Genomic DNA, 21,104 nt, shown 5'->3' on the forward strand with positions numbered 1-21,104 from the left:
TTTGCACCTTCTTCTAAGGTTTAATCCTCTAAGGCTTTTACCAGTCGCCCTGAATCCGAGCGACTCTGCCACCCAGTGTACCTAAGATTGGTCACTCGGTGGAATTAGAGGAATCAAGGATGGTCGAAGGCTAGAAACATTTCAATGAAAATTCTCAATCCTTGAGGATTTGGCTTTCATTGCGATATAATTGTCTGTTAGTTTTCCCGTGAACCAAATTTGTAAAATTTACGAAAGACAACACGAAGGAAACTGACCACATACAAGTTGAGTGTCATGCAATCAAGTTGTTTAGATGTTCATACGAATTGTGTGTAACTCATGAGCATGGTGGGCAGCCAGATTCAGTATTCAACAAAACGTAAAACAACGCAAGATTTAATTCTTAACGCTACGATAAAAGTTTACAGTGTTAAGATATAAAGCTATATTTCGGTTGCACGTGCATTTTTGATGTGTACATAGCGCCATAAAATGAAAAAATCACTACATGCCGTCGTTTATTGAAAATACTTCGCCACAGAAAAAATTTTCGAGCCTGAGAATAGCTGCGATTTGGAACAACACTACTTGTTGCATGGTCAAAACTAAACACAAATATCAATTTAAGAGTTCTTCAACTTCCTCCTACTTTCTGTGCAGGAACACTGCCTAGGGCTTGTGCTAAGAGAGGTGAACAGAGCTAGAGGCCAAACTAAATCTAAAAAAACGCATTATTGAACTTGGAAGTGTTGCAACAATTCTTGGAATATAATTCCTTTTCTATCTCAAGTCTTTTAAATCGAGCACATAGTGAGAACAACTTAGTTTGGACTTGGTGAGCGGCTTTGTCCACCCTGTTCTTCTTCTTTATCGCTGAACTCTGCTGCTGGAGAGCCTGAGCGTGACCGTGAAGCTGCTGATCGCGCGGGAGATGGCGAGCGTGATCTCGAGCGAGATCGTGATCGCTCTCGTTCTTTCTCTCTTTTGCTGTCACGGTGACTGTCTCGGCTTCTTTCGCTACGGCTGCTGCGTTCACGGCGTTTGGGAGAACGTGATTTAGAACGGGAGTGAGATCGACGGCGACGACGTCTGAAGAAAAGAAACAATCATGAATGTGATCATGAACTGTACTAATACTGGAAATTTTGAAACGAATCGTCTGCTTAGAACTACATCTGAAAACTCCAAGGACGTGGAAAGATGTCGGTCTTCCGTCTTATTTTTACTCCCATTGTAACATTACAACTTCTAGAACAAAATATTTTAATCCTTCTGAGGATGCATCCACTCGCTAGGTTTTCCCAGCGAGAGAAGAATTGAAACGCTTGAACGTGCACAAAACAGGAGTCGATATGTACGCCAGCTGGGTTAGGTGCGATGAGGAGCAACTGCAGTCACATGCTAACACATACAAAAAACTAAGGGACTAAAGACGGTACTTTAGGGGACTTAGTGGCTACACAGACATATGTTTCTTAGCTTTGAAATAACAAAAACTCACCTTGGACTGCGACTGCGGGAGCGACGACTGAAAAAAAAAAATTCAAAATCTACTAATGATCTAAAAAGGAGAATTCCATTACATGTAATTAAATCAGAGTTTAGTGGGCCAAAACACCAACTACAATCAAACTCAGTAGGGTCAAACTAAAACAAACTAAACAGCAAATCAAATTTGGTGTTGACAGTAAAATGGAATTGCCATGGTTCCATTGCATTACTCACTGGAGTAGGTCACTTGAAAAGAAACCTTTCAAAATCCTCCACACAAATCAGATGGCAATCTAATGTGGCTTGAATTATGAACACTTTCACAAGTATGAGCTACTTCTCATGTACATCCTTTGAATCTTAGTACTTCCTTGCACTATTGACCTCTAGTGTGATGGTCTGTATTTTTCATATTGGTTTGGGTTTTAAGACACCCAATCATGAGGTACTCTAACTTTGTTAGTAGAGATTAAAAGCAATGTTTCACCTATAAGAATCATCCTGATAATCTCTCCTGCTGCTGTAACCACCACCACCACCACCATAGGCTTCCCTTTTTTCTTTGCCGCGCATCTGTTGTGGGGCTAAACAAAAGAAATAATTTGCAGTTAGATCATATTGAGAGCAGGTGAAAATGCAATAAAACAGAAGACTCAGACTCAAGTCACAAAATCCATACCAGTTAAGGTATAAATGCCCAATTACAAGGATAAAACTATAAAATGTATCTTTAAAGAAAAGAGATTGGTTTCTTGCATTGCAATGACGAAGTTAAGAGGAATTAAAATATTTACACAACTAAGGGTGGCTCTGCTTATTTAATTATTTGAGCCTCAAGTGCTAAACATCAAAAAATTGGACATGACAACAAAGTGATCTTGTTTGATTTCTAGTTCATTCTCTATCTGTTAAAAAACTTTACAGAACTCAGTGCTTGTCCATGAAAACATTGGGGAGGAGAGGTGTCACTATGCATAGGAGTTTATTTTCAATTCTAACAGACAAGTGAGAGGCTTTTGAAAAAAGGCTGGCTTCAGGTGAGGTGTTAATTCCAAAAGTATCAAAGCTTTAACTTATTTTGATGTTGAATGGGTTTGTCTCATAAAGTGCCTTACTCTTTCTGTCTCCTTCTGCAAACTGAACTTCCAGTTCTCTTCCAAGCAAAACAACCCTGTCCAAGTAGTAATGGGCATCTTCTGCATCACGGATATCTTCAAATGTATCATTAGTTAAGGCTTGATTTCCCCTTTTCCAAGCTTGACCTGGACCAGAAGCTTGAAGGTGCTGTCACCACTGAAGTACACTTGAACACAATGATACTTTATGCTGATACGTCACACTCTTTAATTACCTTCCCTTGCATTTCTGGAGCAGATTTGACAATAGCATAAAACATGCCACACTCAAATGACCCTAAGTAATGCTTTACATATGATTGTAAGCAAAGTTACTTGTGATACATTTCTTCCACATTTCTAACAAGGCTAAACTCTATTCTGATTTTCCCACCAACATATTCATTTAGAGCAATTTTTCACTGATTTTCAAAAGTTAATCTGGATTGATTTGGTTTGGTTCACTTCATCATGTGATTGGTCCAGAAAACTTATGCCACCCTCTCCACCATTGAGATTCAAAATTAAAACCAATTGCAACTAGTTCACCAATGTTTTTCCAACTTTGAATAGTTTGCTGGTTTCTTCTTTGCATTCTCGTTGGCTTTTGTGATAATTTCCTTTACTGTGATTAATTATTGGTTATGATTCATTATTTTGATTTTACAATACTCTATTAAGGTGTCATAGCAGGTTGACTAATGCTGTTAAGGGCATTTTGCTATTAAGCAGGTAGTTTGAAAGAAAATTCCGACCTTTACATTCCTGAAGGCTAAATACAATCACATCTTGAGAAAATGAAACTCTTCAAAAGTTAATATCAGAGGAACGTTAAAGGAAAAAGCCACAAAATCTTTTACAAGCAATGCTAGCTAGATAAAGGCCCTCCAAGGGGTAGTTGTGTCACCATGTTGCACCTATTTTTGCTTTCTATTTGAACAAAGGTCACTTTTTCTTGGCATATCTCTTGTTCTGGCAGAATAACATAGCTAATTGTTTGATATCAAGTGAAGTGTTTGCTACCCCTCCTTTTCCAAGCTCCTTGTAATAAATACCTTATTCTAAGGGATATACCCTATCTAAAACAGACACTGAAGCTCCATATCACCATGAATTACTTACAGTATTTGTTGTTATTCTTTCGAAAACTTGGTACTTGATAACCGAAATGCCAGTCTTGATGAAAAATAATTGCTTGGAATGTCATTTTGTCGCCTTTCTTTGCACCTTGTTAAACTTTAAAGATTTTGATCATCAAACTCTCTGATACATTACTTAAAGACTTGTCTGTGTACCAAGCTTGCAAGTCCGACAAATTTGAACTTTCTAGGCGCCTTTTATCTGTGGTTGAAAAGGAAACCATCATGATGACTCTGTTTGCCTTTCAATTGCCCTGCACCTTGTGCAACACACTTTGATCAGCAGGCCAACCACATTCTTTCTTTTGACTTGACTTTAAGATTCTTTTACATGCCTACACCTTTTCTTTGTTGTTGCTGATGATCTTTTATACTTGGTAGCACTACTACTTAATTCCTGAAAAAAATTTTAAGCTTTAGAATGGACAGGAGTTTCTGGATACGATAAAAACAGCAATGGTGATGGCAAGTTAATGCTTGGTTCTAATACTTACATCTAAAAATTTCATTCTTTGCAGAATTGGCTCCACTTTTAACACCACTGCTCTTAACTCGACAAGCCCTTGAAACCTTTCTTTGCCTTTTTCGCGCCTGGGCTAGCCGTAGCTTGACAATTTACTCTTTTTAACTTCATCTTTTGAATAATCATATCTCTTTGCTTTGTCTTTACAAGCTTTCATTCCTGTTACTTGGACTTTTTACTTTCGTTCCCACTTTGGATTAGCTTGGGCTTTAAAATCTTTACCGATTTAGCAGACTTTTTCTTGAGGACTTTCGCTTTCGTTCTCTCTCTAGTCCTGACTACCAAAAGTACAATGAGATAATTCAGTTATTACGAATAATACCAAAGAAACTCAGAGATAGAAAGAAACTTGACGAATAACAAGTCACAACATACAGAAAAGGATATTGTACGTAGGCAAAGCCTCGAGACTCCCTCGTGTAGTAATCTAGGGGAATGTACACGTCGGTAATGCGTCCATACTTCCCGAACATACGTCGAAGGTCTTCGGGTCTGTGAAAAGAAATCCATAGCGTTACGTGGATTTCAAAAAGAATAGAGGTTATACTGTGTCTCTTGTGAGTCTTACCTCGTATCATGGTGTAAATTTCTCACGTAAAGTGAACTGTTTGGCGGTCTTGAGTAACGACTCGACATTTTGCGAACTGAAATCCACGCTACAAAGTTAAATTATGGGATGGTGTTAAAGACATCTGCGCTATTTTCGGTCATCGGTCTCGCTCACTAACCTAATTTGGCTTCGGTCACCTTATTTGGAAAGCAAGCTTCTTTTCGTCGCTTGGCGCGAAATTCATTTCACAAAGCGCCTAAACTCTCGACTGACTTACAACCACTTTTTCAGTGAATCGATGTTCAAGAAATAATTAGTCCCTTAAACAATATGGACGCAAAGTCTCCTACATTCCAGCAAAACAAGAAATCGCGTCCTGACAGCAGAGAAAGTGAACGAAGTTCGAGAGATTCTCGTGAAATGTACAGGTCAGGGAACTTCCGAAAGACACAGAAGCGTGACAATCACAGGTATTCTTTTTAATCTTTCCTTGCTTTATTCCAGTTTGCTTGATTCGTTGATCGACAGGTTTAAAATAAGAACGTAATTATAAGGTTTTATTGAGCGATACGACTCAGATAATTTCAAGATCGTAAGTATTATGAGTCTAACTGTTCTAAGGATTTCCCGCCATAATAGAATAGGGTAGATTTCTGTGTGAGATGATGTTTTGCTTCGCGATGTGCGAACCAGATTAAAGACCAAAATCAACCTGACTTGTTTTATTTAAACTTTCATCATTTTCATTTCACGCTCTCACGATGTTGCTGATTATACTTAAACCGCAATGCAAGGCATACATAAATATTCGCTTTAAACACACCTGTGTAAACGGAGGATCGATGGCGTTCTCAAATTTAGTAGAAGGGTGTTATGAATAAGATATGCACGCGTTTATAGAAATCCTTTTATTTCGAAAGGAGAAGGAGGGAAATACCAGAGAGTCAGTGCATATCACTGTTTCCTTCGGTCAAGAACAACTCTGATGAAAACATCTCGGATGTAAACACCCCTCAAAACGAAAGAAATAAATGGGCTAAAACTGCAAGCAGCAAACAGACACCCCCCAACAGATCACATCTTAAAATTCAGGACCTCTCCAAAGAATTCCCTCCTCTTGGAGTTTCCAGGTAAATATTCATGTTATCTGTTTTTGTACCAATCAATGGTGTTTAAGTCTTCATACTGGCCCTCCGTGAGATAACAAAGGGCAGTTTTGCTTCTCTTTGAAGGTAGAATGTAAAGATTTCCTGATGGTTTTCTGAAATTCATTTATATGCCAGGGTTGAGAGAAATACTGTAATGTTTATAAACACACAGCATAGTGATGTAGACCCTGGCCGAGGCTCAAATTTGGACCTCTTGATCAGAAATATAGAACATTAACAACTAAGAGATAAGTGATCCAAGATCACCTGCTTTATAGAGCTATTTTCAATTAAGTAGTAAAAAAACCAAGTCAACCCAAGTGACCAATCAGAACCAAGGTTAACATTATTACTAGCCAATGAGAACTGAAAGTGTTGGAGCACTGGAAAATGCAAATGAATTAGTTTCAATTATTTTAAGATTTGCATAAGATTGGTCAAGAGGATGACAGAAGTTTTTTAGACCAATTACAGAGCAAGGTTAAGTAAAACCAAAACATTATCCTAGTTTACTCTGGAAACTCAATTGAGAATTGCTCTAACACATTGAAGAGGCTTATGAATCATAACTCTGAGCAAATTCACCAGGTGATGAACTTGTATCACCAATGCAGATCTGGATTGCTTCCAAAAGAATTCACCTTCTAAGTACATGAATGAGTTTGTAATACTGAAAGTACTATGTAAATAATTATCCTTTAGTTATACTCCTGAGTTGACAAAGGACTGGGGAAGTATAGTTGACGAAGAGGAAGAAGGGAAAAGAGACCCAGTGAAAAAGAGAACAAATTTAAGGTATTTTTTTTTATTTATTTATTTTTTTTTAAGTTAAACAAATCGATTCAACTCACCTGTAAAGTAATTGTGGGTAATTTTATTATGCACCTTTCACAGTGCAACCATGTTTTAATAAAAACACCCTGGGTCTGAATATGTAAATGTTGAGGCTCTAACTCGCTGTGGGGCACTAATAATTGGCTGTAATAGTAAGGTTGTGGACCAGTTGCTCAGGAAATTACAATGAAGAAGACACTCCATGAGCAGGCGACGACATTTTTTATTCACCCTTTCCCCCACAAATCACAGCAGGAATAAGCTGCCTCTAAAATATGCTATGAAAATGTTTTTAGTTGTTAATGATGACCACAATGGTCAACTTTTGTTTAAAAAAGGTGAATAAAGGAAAAGAGTCTTACCCTTCGTGCTGTCAAGTTACTGAGCTCTTCTTTTGCCATGCCACAAAAAAAATGCACAATGTACAGTGTGAGTGATAGGTAAATGCCAAATGATGACAGCGAAGTGCAGGAGACATGGAAATGTGACTTTGCCTTCTCATAAGTTCATTCATCTTTCTCTTCCATTGTGTGTGTGCGTGTGTGTGTGTGTGTGTGTTTGCTCCTCCGTACTTATCCAGTCATTTATCGTCACCACATCACTGCAATAACTGTCTGATCTTTTAACATTTGTGAGCCACAGCACTTGTCCATTGTGTTGCTAACCACTGAACAGGCAGACATTAACTTAGCTGTTCTTAAGGGACTAGTAAGATTCTTCAAGAATTAAATCTTGCTTTCATAAGAACATCACATTTGGCAGAATGTCACATTTAACCATGAGATGATCACAAACAATTGCTGGCTGATGGCTAAGAAGCAAAGCTTCACAAATTGTAGACTTCTTTAGACCCAAAACTAATGTATTACTTCAAATAATTGAGATATCCCTCAAAGATGAGGGTGTAAAATTAAAAAATTTTCTGATGAAGAAATCTATGACAAATAGAGTAAAGGTTTTCAGGATCTTATTTTTCTGTTCAACTTTTCTTGGGCAATGTACATTTTTTTCTTCTGGAGACAGTCATTTCTTTTCATTTTTTTAATTGTTTAGGCCTTCAGAGAAACCAAACAGTGTAGAAAAACTTTACCAATGACAAGGAAATATTCCACCAGAATTAGAAATGTGTGATATAGTAAAAATTCTGGCTTAGAACTTGTATTATTATGCGTCAGTTATTGGTATCCAAGACAGAGATGTATTCAACACTTAAATATCATTATCTAGTGCATCATAAAATGCTTTCTGGAGAACTTAACTGTACTAAGCAAAATTAATTGAAACTTGCAGATTTAAAAGAAAACTGCTGCTCTCAGAGTCTAGGGATGAAAATTTAAAATCTCTAAGCCAGAAACCTGTCTTGACTGATCCACATAAACTGCTCCAAAGACAAAAACAAATTGACATTGGAAAGAACACCTTGTCCTATGGACGTTACACAGCTGCAGTGCCAAGGTAATTACTAGCATGCAATGGTAGTCTTAACATCCTCCACAATGTTGAGAATGGCTGTTTTTTTAACTGTTGTAAGTATATAGTGGAGCTTGCGTAGCCCCATAATTATACCAAATAGTGGTAACCCATCAAGCCGAACAAATTTGGATATATGACCATATGACTGTACGACTGATCGTACAAGGTGCTACTTTTAGCATGTGCGGCCAACTGTACCATGGGCATTGTCTTATGATCAATCCTCTACACGGACATGGAGAAGTTGTGAATGAAAATCCATTAATATTACCATGCACTTTATCCATAGTAGGGGCTTTAGTTCTGTTGAAGAGACATGCAGGAAAAAAAAATGCAAGCTCCGCTTTTAGGCTTGCCTAAATCTATATATTATCACTTGTTGAACCAATACCCTTAAAGATTAATTCAAGTACTATTCTATTACAGCTGAGATCACCAGAAAAATGGCCAACATAATTAAACTTGAATTTTTGTAAGTTTATAGTTAGCAAAAAATGATAGGTCTCTTATGTGCACTTCCTATCGAATAAAACTTTCAGAGAACAACGGACAAAAGAAGACCCCAATACACCAGACAAATTTCAAATATGCAGCACTCGATCTTGGGTTGGTCAGGTGAAGCTTTGGCGTCGAAAACTTCACATCTGGGACCCGCCATCTGAAGGAAAAGAGGATTTGTTCTCTTTGTCTTCACAGAGGTAGGGACACACATTTAATAGGCAAAGAGTGGTTTGAAGCATTACTCTCATCAACCCCTTAACTTTCAGAAGGGATCAACATACAACTTCTCCTTGTAATATCCATACATTACCCAAAAAACAGGAAATGAGAATACTCAAACTTTTTAGGAAGACATGTTCTTGATTTAACACAAATTCATGTTACTAATTTACATGTAAAAGTGTCATAGCTAGGAGGGAGAATTAACAATTAGCTCTTGAGAGTTTAAGGGTTGACTAAAGGAGAGCTGTCTATATAGAATTGATTCTTTTGAACCAATGTACATGTGACCAAAATGTTTTGTGATTACAGTTAGTGTTCTTCAAGTAATCAACATTTAACATTGCTAGTTTTTGTCATTGAGTGTTAATTATTGGTTGAAAATGTTTTAATTCAACAGCAGTGTTCAGTCATTCCCTTGTGAGGGTAAGATGGAAGTGGATAGTTATAATGGTGATGCTGATGATGACATGATGTCAACATCCACCCCAAGTAGTATTGATGATGTGTTTGGTGACTTTGATCTTGATGCCTGTTTGATGAATGATGGCTTGCCATTATAATTTTGAGAATATACCTATTCCATTTTTCATTTAAGAAATTTTTTAGACTCAAGATTTTAAGTAATTAGTGTTAAAAGAACTTTGAGATTTGCATAGATTTCAAAAGGCATGGGTCAAACTTTTATTCAGTTCTGATAGGTTTATACAAATTTCTCAAATGAACTGTTTCAAAAGTTTTAAAAAACTATTGCAAAGTTCAAACTGTGGTTTATGATTTGACCCTTTTTAGATAAGTTGAATTTCAGATTTTATTTATTAGAGAAGTTCAGCCTTTTTGGCCTTTTGGTAGCATTTCTGATGTGAAAAAACCAAGGCCACTCTTACTCCTCTGCTGAAAGAAGAATATTCATGTATGTACTAGAAATTTTGATGGAGCACTTAAATAAAGTGATTGACTTGTAAACCCATAATGTTAACTATAATAACTTAAATACAATCATTGAATGGGTTGGGGAATACTCATGTAGTGTACTTGGAGATATTTTTTTTCTTTTCTGGTAACTGATCATGAAATTAACAATAAAACTTTAGGAGGAAATTATATTTTTTGCTTATTTTTTTATCCAGGTAAATTATAGTTCTAAACTTCTTTACTTGTTTATTAATTTCCATTGAGCCTTTTTCTCAAATACAGAAACCTATATTTCAAGTAACATATTTTTAATCCTTTTATTCATAAAATCTAATTGTTAATTCTATCCTCTAACTTCTACACATTTCCTTGTATATTGGTTACAAAAATGTGATGTTAGATCAAGATAACTTCAACCCCATAAGTTTGAACAGTCTTATTACTGTTTGCCTGGGTAATGTTGGATATTATATCGGCAAGTTAAACGTTAATCACTTCAAGAAATTAAAGGTTAAAATATATTTAATTTTCTTAGATGGAGGTTTTCAAAAGTAAGAAATAATGACAGCAATAGATGCAATGTACCACACAATTACCTGAATAATTGTTGTAGTTTGGATTACTCATTGCAGAGAGACACCATTATTACTGTTATTCCCTTTGCACTGTACTGTCATCACATTGTTTAACGCCTGTTTTCATCACTGATGCCAGCTTTTGGCAAAAGGAATCAAACAAGATAAAATAATTCATTTCACAACTTGTCATAAAAGTTATCTTTATTTGTTATTGCTGTTTCATGTACATTGACCTTTCATGGCTGCTATTTTTCAAATTCCTTTTAATAAAATCAGTAATGCAACTTTTGCTCAGTATATTGCTCTCAACTTTTGTTTACTTTCACAGCCACATTCATCCCCATGCACATGGTAACTTATACTTTTTTGTACAAAACAGCAGAATATATCTATATGTATGTGACATTACTTTATAAAAATTATTTTTCCCACTTTTAGTTTTCATACCTAGCATGTCTTACTCAATGGCCATTCTTTATTTACAAATTGCTTTGGTATGAGAGGGTTTCTGTTTTGAAACAGAATGAGCAAAGTACAATTCTCTGTTTATCACAGGTAACAAAATAATATGAGATAGTAAAATGTTCGTATTTTGGGAAGGTAAATAGGTGTTGCTCCATTTAAAGTAACGCTTTAGAACACTAAAAATACAAAACAATTACACTGAGGCTAATTATGATAGAGGTCAGATAAATTACACTCAAAACTTTGAGATTTACTTAGGCTGAGGTCAAAATTTAACTAGACTTAAGGTGCAAGCTTTAAAAGCAAATTTTAATTCTCACAGTGCCCAAGCAACCACGCATAGCAAGGACTTGAATAGTAACAAGCCATCTGTTGACATGTCTTTGCCTACTAGCCAAAGTAATGAAAAGTGAGACAGCATTTCCAATGTGTTGCCTGGAAACTTCATGAAAGTCAGAGAAAAAGAGAGGTTAAGATGTGTATGTTCATTAAGTACAATACTTCTTCCAGCATTATGCTCAATGGTCGCAATCAAGCCCAATTAATTTATCTGACCTTGGTTTTAATATCTTTTGTGCAATACGAAAGTTGTGCAAGTTTTCTATTCCATCGAATGAGATACCTTACCATGATTAAAAACCAAAAAATTGAACTGTTCTCTTCAAAACTACTTAAATGGAACAACAGGTGAACCATGGACTTCATTTACCAAAATGAATACATGCAAGCAGAGAAGAGAAAACCCACCTATACTCAATTGATCTGAAAAGTTCCTAAATCCAAAAAACAGAATTGCTAATTCTCATAAGGAAAAATAGGTTTCTCAATACACTCCTTAGGACAGAGAAATTCTTAGATCATTAAGGTCAAGAGATTGAAAACAAAAACTGTTTCATCACTTCTTAGCAGCATCAAGCTAACACATAGTTTTTACCAATCTGTATTTCCACTGACATGTTCAAAATATGGGTCACAAAGCCATGTATTTGGCAGTAAGAGATATGACTGACCTGTGTAGTTTCAATTCAAAAATGAAAGTATTGACTATGTAGCATAAAGCAAGAAAAATTTCCAGATAAAATTCCTTTTTGTTCTGCACCAACGAATTTCAATGTTTTGCATAAATGCTTCACTTTTTCTCAGATGACTTTCTCCATAGAATTTAAAGGGTTGGAGTATTCCATAAGCTAAAAATAAATTGTTTTATTTCCTTGTATTGGTATAAAGGGCTCAACATCATGATAGCCACAATGTTTACAACTGTTCCTATGTCAGCATAAGCTGGTTATCTCAATTTTGTCTCAACACTTCCAAATATATAGCATTTTTTCAAAGTCTGCATTATTGCACCTTTCATTCATGGAACACATTGCGGTTACATAGTAATTAAGATTTTATAGCTTTTTACAATTGAAGGCCTTTCAATGTTAAGCCATCTTTCTTGACCCCAAATTTTATTGCAGCTGCTACCTCTTTTGTTCTTCATTAAGGGTACATCACCCTTAAATCAACTCTTCACTTTAATCTGTATTGACATTAACCTCTGCTCGGCAAATGGGACATGTTCTGTTTGACTACAAAATAAATACAAATAAATTCAATAATCATATTATTAGCTATCAACCTAAATGGATGAAAAAATTTTAAGATGCACAGTCTAACCATTACTTAATGTTCTTTTTATTCATTGTTTAATAATATTTACAGTCATACAATTCCAACTAACTACAGATTACTCTTGGTCTGCTTTAGACTCCTTTAAAAGGGGTGGGAAGTCACTTCCTCAAGTTAAATTAGACAGGTGTTATCCCTTTTTTTCCCTTATTGTTTAAAGCAAACTAAAATATTTCTCAACTGTTTTGCTACAAATAAAGATTGGTCAAATCCTGCTCCATGATTCAATTCAATACCATAGTTAATATTGCTTTAATTGATTTGCTTTATAAGTACAATTCAAAGTCAATTAATTTTTTATATTTCAAAATTTCAAGTAAATTGCAATCTTTCAATCCATCTGATGAAAAGAATTACCACAAATGTAACTTGCATGAAATTTAAAACCCTGGCCCAAAACCTTGAAATAGACCTTAATTAATAATCCTTGGAAATCAAAACTGCTCTTACCTTGAGCCATTTGTCAATACATCTTGTGTGATACTCATGCAAACAAGGCAATACTCTGACAAGCTGTTTCTCTTCGAAGTCTACCAAGCAAACCACGCATCGTTTTTCCTCAGCTTCTTCCTTTGCTCCTGCTGTTACACGGTATGTGGGAAGCTGATCGATTTCAACACGTGACAATCCTTTAGGTTTTACCTCTCCCATTTGCTCTGCAAAGTTAAGTAGGGTCTGCAAGAAATGTAAAGAAACTTTAACAACCATGAAGAAGCACTTAATAGCTGGCAGTTTCCTCTTAAATTAAAACTTACCTCATAGTTTTCACGTGGATGAAGTTCTTCTTCCCATGCAGCAGGAGTTGGCTGTGTTGCTAACTGCTGTATGGACATCACAGATATTAAATGATAGAGTAAATCAGGGTATGGATGTACACCAGAGTGCACAGGAGGAGGGGGTGGTGGTGGAGGTGTGCGGTGAGCACGCCGGGAAGGCCAACCTGGATGAGATGTGTTGTTGTGGTGCCATCTTCGGTAGTGTCTGTAGTGCTAATAGAGACAAGAACAAAAATGGATGTCTTAGACCTGATTCACAAATTCCACAACTGAATATATGGTCTCTTTATTTATAGAAGGGATGGAGATGTGGTAATCCTGGAGTAAGATATAAAATAACACACTACTCAGGGCCCTCCCTATTTTATTGATTACTTATTTTAATACACTACAAAACTCACTATATCCTTGAAGATTGGAAACTTCACAGAACTGATGAAAAGAACGCAGTTCCATATGTTGGGTTAAAATGATATCTTACCATACTTCCAGGTGTAGGGTATGGGTGGTATGCCTGTGGCTGTGGAACTTGGTAAGGAGGCTGCACGATATGATGATGGTGGTGGTGGTGATGGTGGTGATAATGATGATGATGGTGTGTACTGACTCCATTACTTCCTCTGCCATCAACATCCATCTGAAAAATCGGCAGAATAAAAAAATGAAAAACTAATACTACTAATACTATTAATCCTACATACAACTAATTCTAGCTTAGGTTGTTTTCCTTTTTAAAGTTTCCTATTGGTACCTGTCTGTGACATGGCTGCTACAACAATTTGGTGTAAACTTCTAAGAAGGTTACTTACTGGAGAATGGTGAGGTTGAATGTATGTTGGCGCTGCAACAGGGACACCTGCAACTAGCAAAGAGTTTGGTAGGCTTGTTACTGGTACTGCTCTGACATGATCAGGTATTTGATCCACATCGATGAGAACTGGTGGTCCAGAATGGGGTGGGTGATGTTGTAAAGGAACTGTAGATCCCATACTGAGAGGGCAGAAGTTGTTGTTTGTTGATGGATGGAAAAATCTATTGTGTGAAGAGTGATGGTGTTGCTGCTGCTGCTGCTGTTGCTGATGAAGAAAGGGGCAGCTATGACTTGATGAACTCCTAAAACACAAAATTACTTCTAAATCAGAATATTAAATAAGTTGACAGATGCAGGTAAAGCAACATAAGATAGACCCTGACTGACTCAAAATAATTTTCATCATATCACACATATAACACAATAAATATAGCATTTTTATTAACTTGGGCTTGAGTTGTTGTAAAATAGAGTACTCACCCATGACTTTCTGAGGGTGGATGACCAGGCAGATTATTAACTCTGTGAAAGGCTGAGGAATGATGAGGATGAGCTGGATAAGGAGGCATATGCCTCAATGGCTGATGTGCCATAGTTGTTAAAGAGCCTTCACTTGTGAGATCAATGACTTGTGGGCTACGACTTGACTTAATATCACTCTAAGAGGAAATTAAAAAACCATCAGAAGAATTCATGGCTATGCTTCTTTTAAATTTGATTCAGCTTCAGCTGACAAGCATAAGAATCATGTGAGCTTCACCTAATGAGCACAGTAAGGTTTACCAGGAGTCTGGCACTGCCACATGAGCACTGAATGCAAGCTTCTTAAAAAGTCTGCAATAATTGATGGGGTGGGTGAAGCAAGCCAGTGTGGGGTGTGCAAGGGTTCTGGCATAAAATTGAGCCTCCAAGGACACTAGCAGCCCCGCTAAGAGACTATTCATTGTATTTTCTTGTTCATGTTTTAGATAAACAACATCTTTTCCTTATATCAGTAGTTTTTAAGGAGTTTCAAGAATATATTTAATGTTCAGATTACCAGTGGTCATGTTAGCATAGAGCTGAAACATGGTCTAGAGTGTTGTTTGTAGAATGGTGTAAACTGAACTAAATCCAGGTTTTGTCAGTTATGGTTACAAGGTCAAGACTCTTAAGTGCACTAGGATGTGAGCTTAATGATCAGTAAGTGCCAAAAAATTATTTTGGGTAGGGGTACATAAATATAACTACCTTGATGAAAGTACTACAAGAAGTTCCAGGATGCTCTAATGGAGAAAGTGGTTGCAAGCTGGGAATCAATTCTCTGGCCATATCATAACCAACCTTTGATGGAAAAAAAAATTGCTAAAGCTTTCCGCCATCATGTTCAGCAATGGAACTTATTCTTCATGGTAAAATAAACTAAATTTATTCAGTTATTTACCATCAGCTATCTCAAGCTTCCACTCTCAAGCAATGTTCTCTACTGGTCTGGGTAATAAAAACTAACAAAATTCTACACTTCTATCATAGATTACATCAGAAATAATAGCTTTTCATATTGGGGAATTATTATCTTCCAGCTGAACATGGAAACCATAACCATTTTCACAATATTACAAGATGCTGACAGCAAAATAAATACACCTAAACAATTTTAACAATAGCCTCACAGCAATGTATCCCACTCTTGTGTCCACCACCACCCTTAATGTCGCCATTATTATCAGACCCATTTATTTGACTACTGCCAGACCCAGGTAAAAAGGCAGCCAAGATTAACCACCAATCCCATCTGGAATCCCAGGTAGAGGATCCAACCACCTGTTTTTACCTGGGATATCACAGAGAGATTGGTCAAGCACATTGAAATGCTGCAAGCTGCAAAGATGCCTCTTTCCTTTACTTCTATGTTGATTCACATCCACGAAAACTCACTTTCATATAATTACAAGAAATTATGTTGTATACAGATTCTTCAGAGTAATAGTGTTATAGACCTATTGTATGAAAAGAACCACAGCTCTGGATTCACAAGATGTTTTTGGGTACCATTCTAAAGAAAATAATTGCAAACACCAAACTTACTACAGAGCTGCAAAAAAAGATACAACCAAAATCTTTCCCAAGAACAACAACAACAACAAAAAAAAACAAGAAAAATTGTGCATTGTCAGAGTTGCATAGCTGACACTTTGATATATAAGATGAATCACAGAGCAGAAAGCATTATGAAGAACAAAAAAAAAAGTAATAAAGAGTGGGAAAGAGTAAAGGGCATTCATTTCTTAGAGCAAACCCCATGGCTGTAATCTGTCTAAGTGGAACCGCAGACAAAAAACTGAAACGTGATAGGTTGATGTAACCACAAACTAAAAGAATCTGGGGCCAAAAAAATCTAGTACATATTTTTCCGTCTCAGACAAACTACAGGAATGAATTCAACTCACTCATTTGTGAAAAAGCTGGGTTTTAGTGACGCTCCCAAGCAATCTTCTATAGTAACAGATAAGATTCGAATTTTTCGTTGTGATATTGGCCGACAGGTCTCATTGCCGAGGGAGTTCGTTCTTCTTTTGATTTTGCCGCTAATTTGCCGATGTTGCGACCAGGCGTGACGAATGCGCGTTCGCACGATACTATTCGAATCTTCAACCAACGATTCGCATAAAACATCGTTTTTTGGAATACCAAAATAACAGGGGAAGGATATTTAGCTTCAAAACTTCACAATAAACGCGTAACGTCTCAAATAAGCGATATTGTCAGAACAAAAATGACTGAACCACAACGTCATCTCAAACAATTCCTTTTGACCTCTAATTTATGCATGAAAGACGACAGCATGAAACGCTCCCCGCAAGGAAACTTTTGGACTAAAAAAATAGTTCATACATTAGCGCAAATCTTGATCCTGATGGAAATAAATTTATTAAACCAAAAATAAAAAAAAATCATATGAGGAACAAAGTTTACGAAGTGCAAAGAAAGCGACAAAGAAATGTACCTGTATCGACCCAGCTGAACACAGGAATACCGCAGAACATTTGCATATGGTTTTCCTCGGTAAAGCTTCGGCAGAACTGGAAAAACCAGACATCGTTGATTCACTCATTGGGGAACATTTGAATCACTACACTTCTTTTACTTTTCCGAATCAGTGCAAACAAATTAAAATATACCTGCTCTAAAGCACTCCCCTATGCCTTTCCTCGATAAATCTTCGCAAAATTGGCGTGTTTGAGCACCAACAATTTTGTAACAAACTTATCGTTCAGAAGTTCAGTCTCTGCACGATCGGAGTTCATCGAGCGGTGTTTCTTTTAAAGGTAACAGTTATAGGAACGGCAAAAGACAAAACTGCCGAGAGCAGGAAGCTTTTTCGCCTTCAACGAACTAGCTGTTACCTTGCCATCAGTTCCGTGACTGAGCTACTGTTCATTAACAACCCATGTTAGAGGAGAGTCTACGACTTGGCTGGTACAAGTTGAGCAAACTTTGGCAAACTTAAGACATAACCAATCAACTTATTCGCTGATCGATAGATAGAAACTAATATTCGCTACTAAACTAGTCGCCCTTGACGGCAAAACCCTACTGCTTTGCCTCGCGGGCGAACAAACATACAGTCAAAACGTGACTTCATTCCCTCCGGTGGAGGGAAAGAAACATAGTCGAAGCTTTGAAACAAACATCCGAGGAAATTCACAATCTTTCGCCTTCACTCACACGTAAACAAGTACAGCACATTTAACATTCTTCAAGATCACGATGCTCCTCGAATACGTTTGAAGATTAGAACCAAACCCACCTCTCGATACTGGGGTACGGTTAATTTGCTGTTCCTCACGAGGATCAAAGAATTGGTTCTCGAGCCGATGCGTTTCACCGTTTTTTATGTTTCCGAAACTTTGGCCCCAATCGTTTTAACCTTTTTGTTGCCAGTCCTATTTCTGTAGAAAGTTCAATGAATCTTGCGATATCCCTCTCAGCTGTTTCGGCCCAAAGGGTCGTTTCCTATTAACGAATCTCAGAAATAAAAACATTTCCGCTCAAAATTCGATCGATCGCTGTAGCAAGTTAACAGAAATAGGCAACCGGAATGTTAGTTTCAAAGGATTTATACGTAATTCCAGATCACCTATATCATTTAATTTATGGAGATGACATTCTACTACATTACTTTAGAAAGCAATAACAACAGAACAACATATGGCTCATACCAAAAGGATCCTAAAATCCATCCGTGTAACCTACCTAAATGTTTGCTCTTCAGGTTCAGTTCTTAGTTTTCAGCCGAAGGTCGACGATTGAATTTACGATTTCCAGCTGAACTGATCGGGTCTTCTTCAATCACTGGCCCTGAAAAGTTTCAGATCGGAATGGAAAAGCGAGGAAAAGAATTTATATTTACGAGTATAAACTACTTCTTGCACATGGGTTTGCGGTTCTTTGTGAAATCGATCAATGGAAAACCTCCCCTAGTCTTTGTTGACATTTGACATCATAGTCAGTCATATTGTGACGTCACTTGACACTTCTCGAAGCCCCAGCCCACTGAATGCATAATCACTTGCATTCGATATTGTCCTTTCGATCGCAAATAAGCTACTCTCACATCCGAACAAGTTTTCATTGTGCTTGACGATCTTTATTCGGACCAAAAATTATTTATGACATTCTGATCCTTTAACTGGTTGGGAAAAGTCAATCTTGCTTGATATTCTCTTCGTAATTTTAGCTTCGCGTCATTTTGGATTAATTCATCTTCGTCCGGAGTAGGTGTGAGGCGCCAAAGCTTTGTTGTTTTATCTCTTTGGTATGCTGCTTTAAACATGTTCAGTGCGAAAATTTGAATGAACAGCAAGATAAGGCAATATTACTGCGTTCTACTTTGGAATTGGAAAAGGGTTTTTCTAAGCGCACTTCCGGTCCAAAGGGGGGCGGAAAATTGACTCAAAGAGAAAGAGCTCATGGAACTGAGGCTTGCTTTGGGTTCAACAAAGTATTACTAAAATCGTGTTTCGAGCTTTCGGATTATAGATTAATTGTGTGGAGAAAAAAAGATTTACAAATTCTAAGGGAATTATACAGTTTGGCCGCGTTTTGCAAACTTGTAGAGATCGAGGACTGAGAAGATTCTCGATCTTTATAGAATTTTCCACAACGAAATATTATCACAATTAACATGGAAAGCGCTCACAGTGAAAAGTATGAATAATGCAAAAAGCGAGGCATACATCCAGATTAGGGTTGTTTTGGCACATTTAGAAAAGCCCTTTGTTTCTCCGGGCTGATTATGATTGGCGCGTGACATCTGCCTGTCTCCCTTCCTTTTCAGGAAATAACCAACTTCTGGGCTTTGAAATCAAAACAGATTGCGGAACGACGCTGATAATTCTACAGAAATTAACCATTTTAGATTGAGATTGATAGGAAGTACTACAGCACTCACGACAAAGTTTCAGACAATCTCTTACTTTTCTGGCTTTGAAGCCTGATCTAATCGAACAACACTTGCGTGCCCAGAAACACATCGGCACAGTATCTAATTTACGATCGCCCAAGGCTGTCGCCTCTGATTGTAATGATTCTAAAAGCATGAAGCATTTCCTGTACTCTTCTCACAATCTAAATATTGCCCAAGCAAGATGATGATAAAGTTTCCAGCTTTACAAAACAAAACCGAAAGACAAACAAAAGTCCCTTTTCTAAAATTAGATTTTCCTTCTCTAACGTCATTCTACTTCACATGATCAGGGTGTGGAGATCTTTAGGGCTCTGATTGGCTGTTGCTATGACAATTCTGACGTCCAAATTTCGCTGATTGGCTTTCCGCGAAGGAATAAATTTTCAACACTCGTCAATACCATTTCAATCTAGTGGGTAAAATTGAAAGGAAGGTTTTACGGAAAGGCCATAACGTTCTTCCTATTGCTGTGCACAAAATCGTAAGAATAGTTTGGTTAAAGGAGATTGGACCTTAGAGTGGAGTAAAACTTACGAGAAGAGATAAGTCGACGATTAGCAGCATTGCGATTCGTTAGGGAAACAGAGCTATAAAGTGAAGATGACGTTCGGGACACAAGTGACACAAAGCGATCGCATTTCACCGAATAAAGACAGCATCCATCACAAAAATAACTCGAAGAAGAACACAAGATTTCGGAACGACCGTTCCGTTAAAGTGAAATCAGTTCAGGAGCCTGCTTCCGTTGTATTAGATTCAGGACTCGCGACTACTGTCAACATACCACGTCGACGACGAAGCGAAAACAGTAGCGACACAGCGCTCATTCCATATGCGGGGCCAAAATTTAGCAGTCCACCTCATCCAAGTGTTCTTCCCAAACCGCCATCACACTGGATATCGTCTCCCATCCACAATCTCGACGGAGATTTTGCGGCGATGTCGCAACATCTTAGAATGCTGCTTCGAGTAGAGTCATAGTGAGCTTTCTCAAAGACAAAGACGGTTAACGAAAGTAAAAGCTATTCTAGTGTATATATCAAGACCGAGACGTTATAGCAAATTTGTAGATTTTGTACAAATTTGTATATTTGTAAATAAGAGAAAATTTATCATACGTTCTAATTTTTAAATTGTTTTAGTTTCGAGTTTACAACATCTTAGCTGTATTGACGTGTAAAATTCATTTTGCTTTGTTTCAATTTTGGTAATTTGTTCATGTCTGATCGACTCAAATGAATTTTTTTCTTAGCCTTTTTGACACAGGTAGAAAGTAAAAATTTTTGTTAGGTTTTGGAACGTTTCAACCTTAGGATGGTGCAGAAAGTAGTGATAATATGTTAAGTAGTAAGTAAGGAAAATCGGATATTTTAAACTGGAAAGTTGACGAAACAAAAATAGATATGATAGGACTTGTAAGACTCGCTCAACAACAGACTGATTGAAGAGAAGAAAGAACTG

General features: G+C 37.1%; 3 protein-coding genes across 12 annotated transcripts; 1 reads left to right on the forward strand and 2 right to left on the reverse strand.

Moving 5' to 3' along the window:
* Positions 1–362: 362 nt before the first annotated feature.
* On the reverse strand, positions 363–4,948 carry LOC113669838 (transformer-2 protein homolog beta). Of its 3 annotated transcripts, none has more exons than XM_027185911.2 (6): positions 4,819–4,948; positions 4,638–4,742; positions 2,589–2,692; positions 1,961–2,057; positions 1,484–1,510; positions 363–1,071 (listed from the first exon to the last, which is right to left on the reverse strand). In XM_027185911.2, exons 1-6 carry the CDS (start codon positions 4,884–4,886, stop codon positions 804–806), a joined length of 669 nt encoding a protein of 222 aa, XP_027041712.1. In that variant the 5' UTR covers positions 4,887–4,948; the 3' UTR covers positions 363–803. The 3 variants fall into 3 exon arrangements, with proteins under 3 accessions (XP_027041712.1, XP_089052463.1, XP_089052462.1); XM_089196337.1 differs by lacking the exons at positions 4,638–4,742; positions 4,819–4,948 and adding exons at positions 3,711–4,124; positions 4,222–4,524 and having other exon boundaries at positions 2,589–2,838; XM_089196336.1 differs by lacking the exons at positions 4,638–4,742; positions 4,819–4,948 and adding an exon at positions 4,222–4,524 and having other exon boundaries at positions 2,589–4,124.
* Positions 4,949–5,008: 60 nt separating this feature from the next.
* LOC113669841 (histone RNA hairpin-binding protein) lies at positions 5,009–10,752 on the forward strand. Of its 2 annotated transcripts, none has more exons than XM_027185921.2 (6): positions 5,009–5,270; positions 5,721–5,930; positions 6,651–6,743; positions 8,073–8,237; positions 8,795–8,953; positions 9,376–10,752. In XM_027185921.2, exons 1-6 carry the CDS (start codon positions 5,131–5,133, stop codon positions 9,536–9,538), a joined length of 930 nt encoding a protein of 309 aa, XP_027041722.2. In that variant the 5' UTR covers positions 5,009–5,130; the 3' UTR covers positions 9,539–10,752. The 2 variants fall into 2 exon arrangements, with proteins under 2 accessions (XP_027041722.2, XP_027041723.2); XM_027185922.2 differs by having other exon boundaries at positions 5,017–5,270; positions 9,379–10,752.
* On the reverse strand, positions 10,652–18,666 carry LOC113669840 (uncharacterized). 7 transcript variants are annotated; one of them, XM_027185917.2, is made up of 10 exons: positions 18,431–18,657; positions 17,985–18,202; positions 17,181–17,256; positions 15,425–15,517; positions 14,675–14,853; positions 14,193–14,496; positions 13,865–14,020; positions 13,363–13,596; positions 13,058–13,282; positions 10,652–12,507 (listed from the first exon to the last, which is right to left on the reverse strand). In XM_027185917.2, exons 4-10 carry the CDS (start codon positions 15,503–15,505, stop codon positions 12,454–12,456), a joined length of 1,233 nt encoding a protein of 410 aa, XP_027041718.1. In that variant the 5' UTR covers positions 15,506–15,517; positions 17,181–17,256; positions 17,985–18,202; positions 18,431–18,657; the 3' UTR covers positions 10,652–12,453. The 7 variants fall into 7 exon arrangements, with proteins under 7 accessions (XP_027041718.1, XP_089052456.1, XP_027041719.1 ...); XM_089196330.1 differs by having other exon boundaries at positions 17,985–18,190; positions 18,431–18,635; XM_027185918.2 differs by lacking the exon at positions 17,985–18,202 and having other exon boundaries at positions 18,431–18,650.
* Positions 18,667–21,104: the final 2,438 nt, after the last annotated feature.

This window comes from Pocillopora damicornis, chromosome 2 (assembly GCF_964200805.1).
Source record: "Pocillopora damicornis chromosome 2, jaPocDami1.2, whole genome shotgun sequence".
NCBI classification, from domain to species: domain Eukaryota; kingdom Metazoa; phylum Cnidaria; class Anthozoa; order Scleractinia; family Pocilloporidae; genus Pocillopora; species Pocillopora damicornis.

Coding starts and splice junctions, on each gene's coding strand:
- LOC113669838 (XM_027185911.2), bottom strand. CDS start 4,886: ATGTCGAGTCGTTACTCAAGACCGCCAAACAGTTCACTTTACGTGAGA. Junction 2,693..4,637: donor CGAGGCTTTGCCTACGTACA/ATATCCTTTTCT, acceptor AACTAATGATAC/ATTTGAAGATATCCGTGATG. Junction 2,058..2,588: donor TGCAGAAGGAGACAGAAAGA/GTAAGGCACTTT, acceptor TCTTTTGTTTAG/CCCCACAACAGATGCGCGGC.
- LOC113669841 (XM_027185921.2), top strand. CDS start 5,131: ATGGACGCAAAGTCTCCTACATTCCAGCAAAACAAGAAATCGCGTCCT. Junction 6,744..8,072: donor AAAAAGAGAACAAATTTAAG/GTATTTTTTTTT, acceptor TGAAACTTGCAG/ATTTAAAAGAAAACTGCTGC. Junction 8,954..9,375: donor TTCTCTTTGTCTTCACAGAG/GTAGGGACACAC, acceptor TTAATTCAACAG/CAGTGTTCAGTCATTCCCTT.
- LOC113669840 (XM_027185914.2), bottom strand. CDS start 15,505: ATGGCCAGAGAATTGATTCCCAGCTTGCAACCACTTTCTCCATTAGAG. Junction 13,597..13,864: donor ACCCTACACCTGGAAGTATG/GTAAGATATCAT, acceptor TGTCTCTATTAG/CACTACAGACACTACCGAAG. Junction 12,508..13,057: donor GTATTGACAAATGGCTCAAG/GTAAGAGCAGTT, acceptor TTTATTTTGTAG/TCAAACAGAACATGTCCCAT.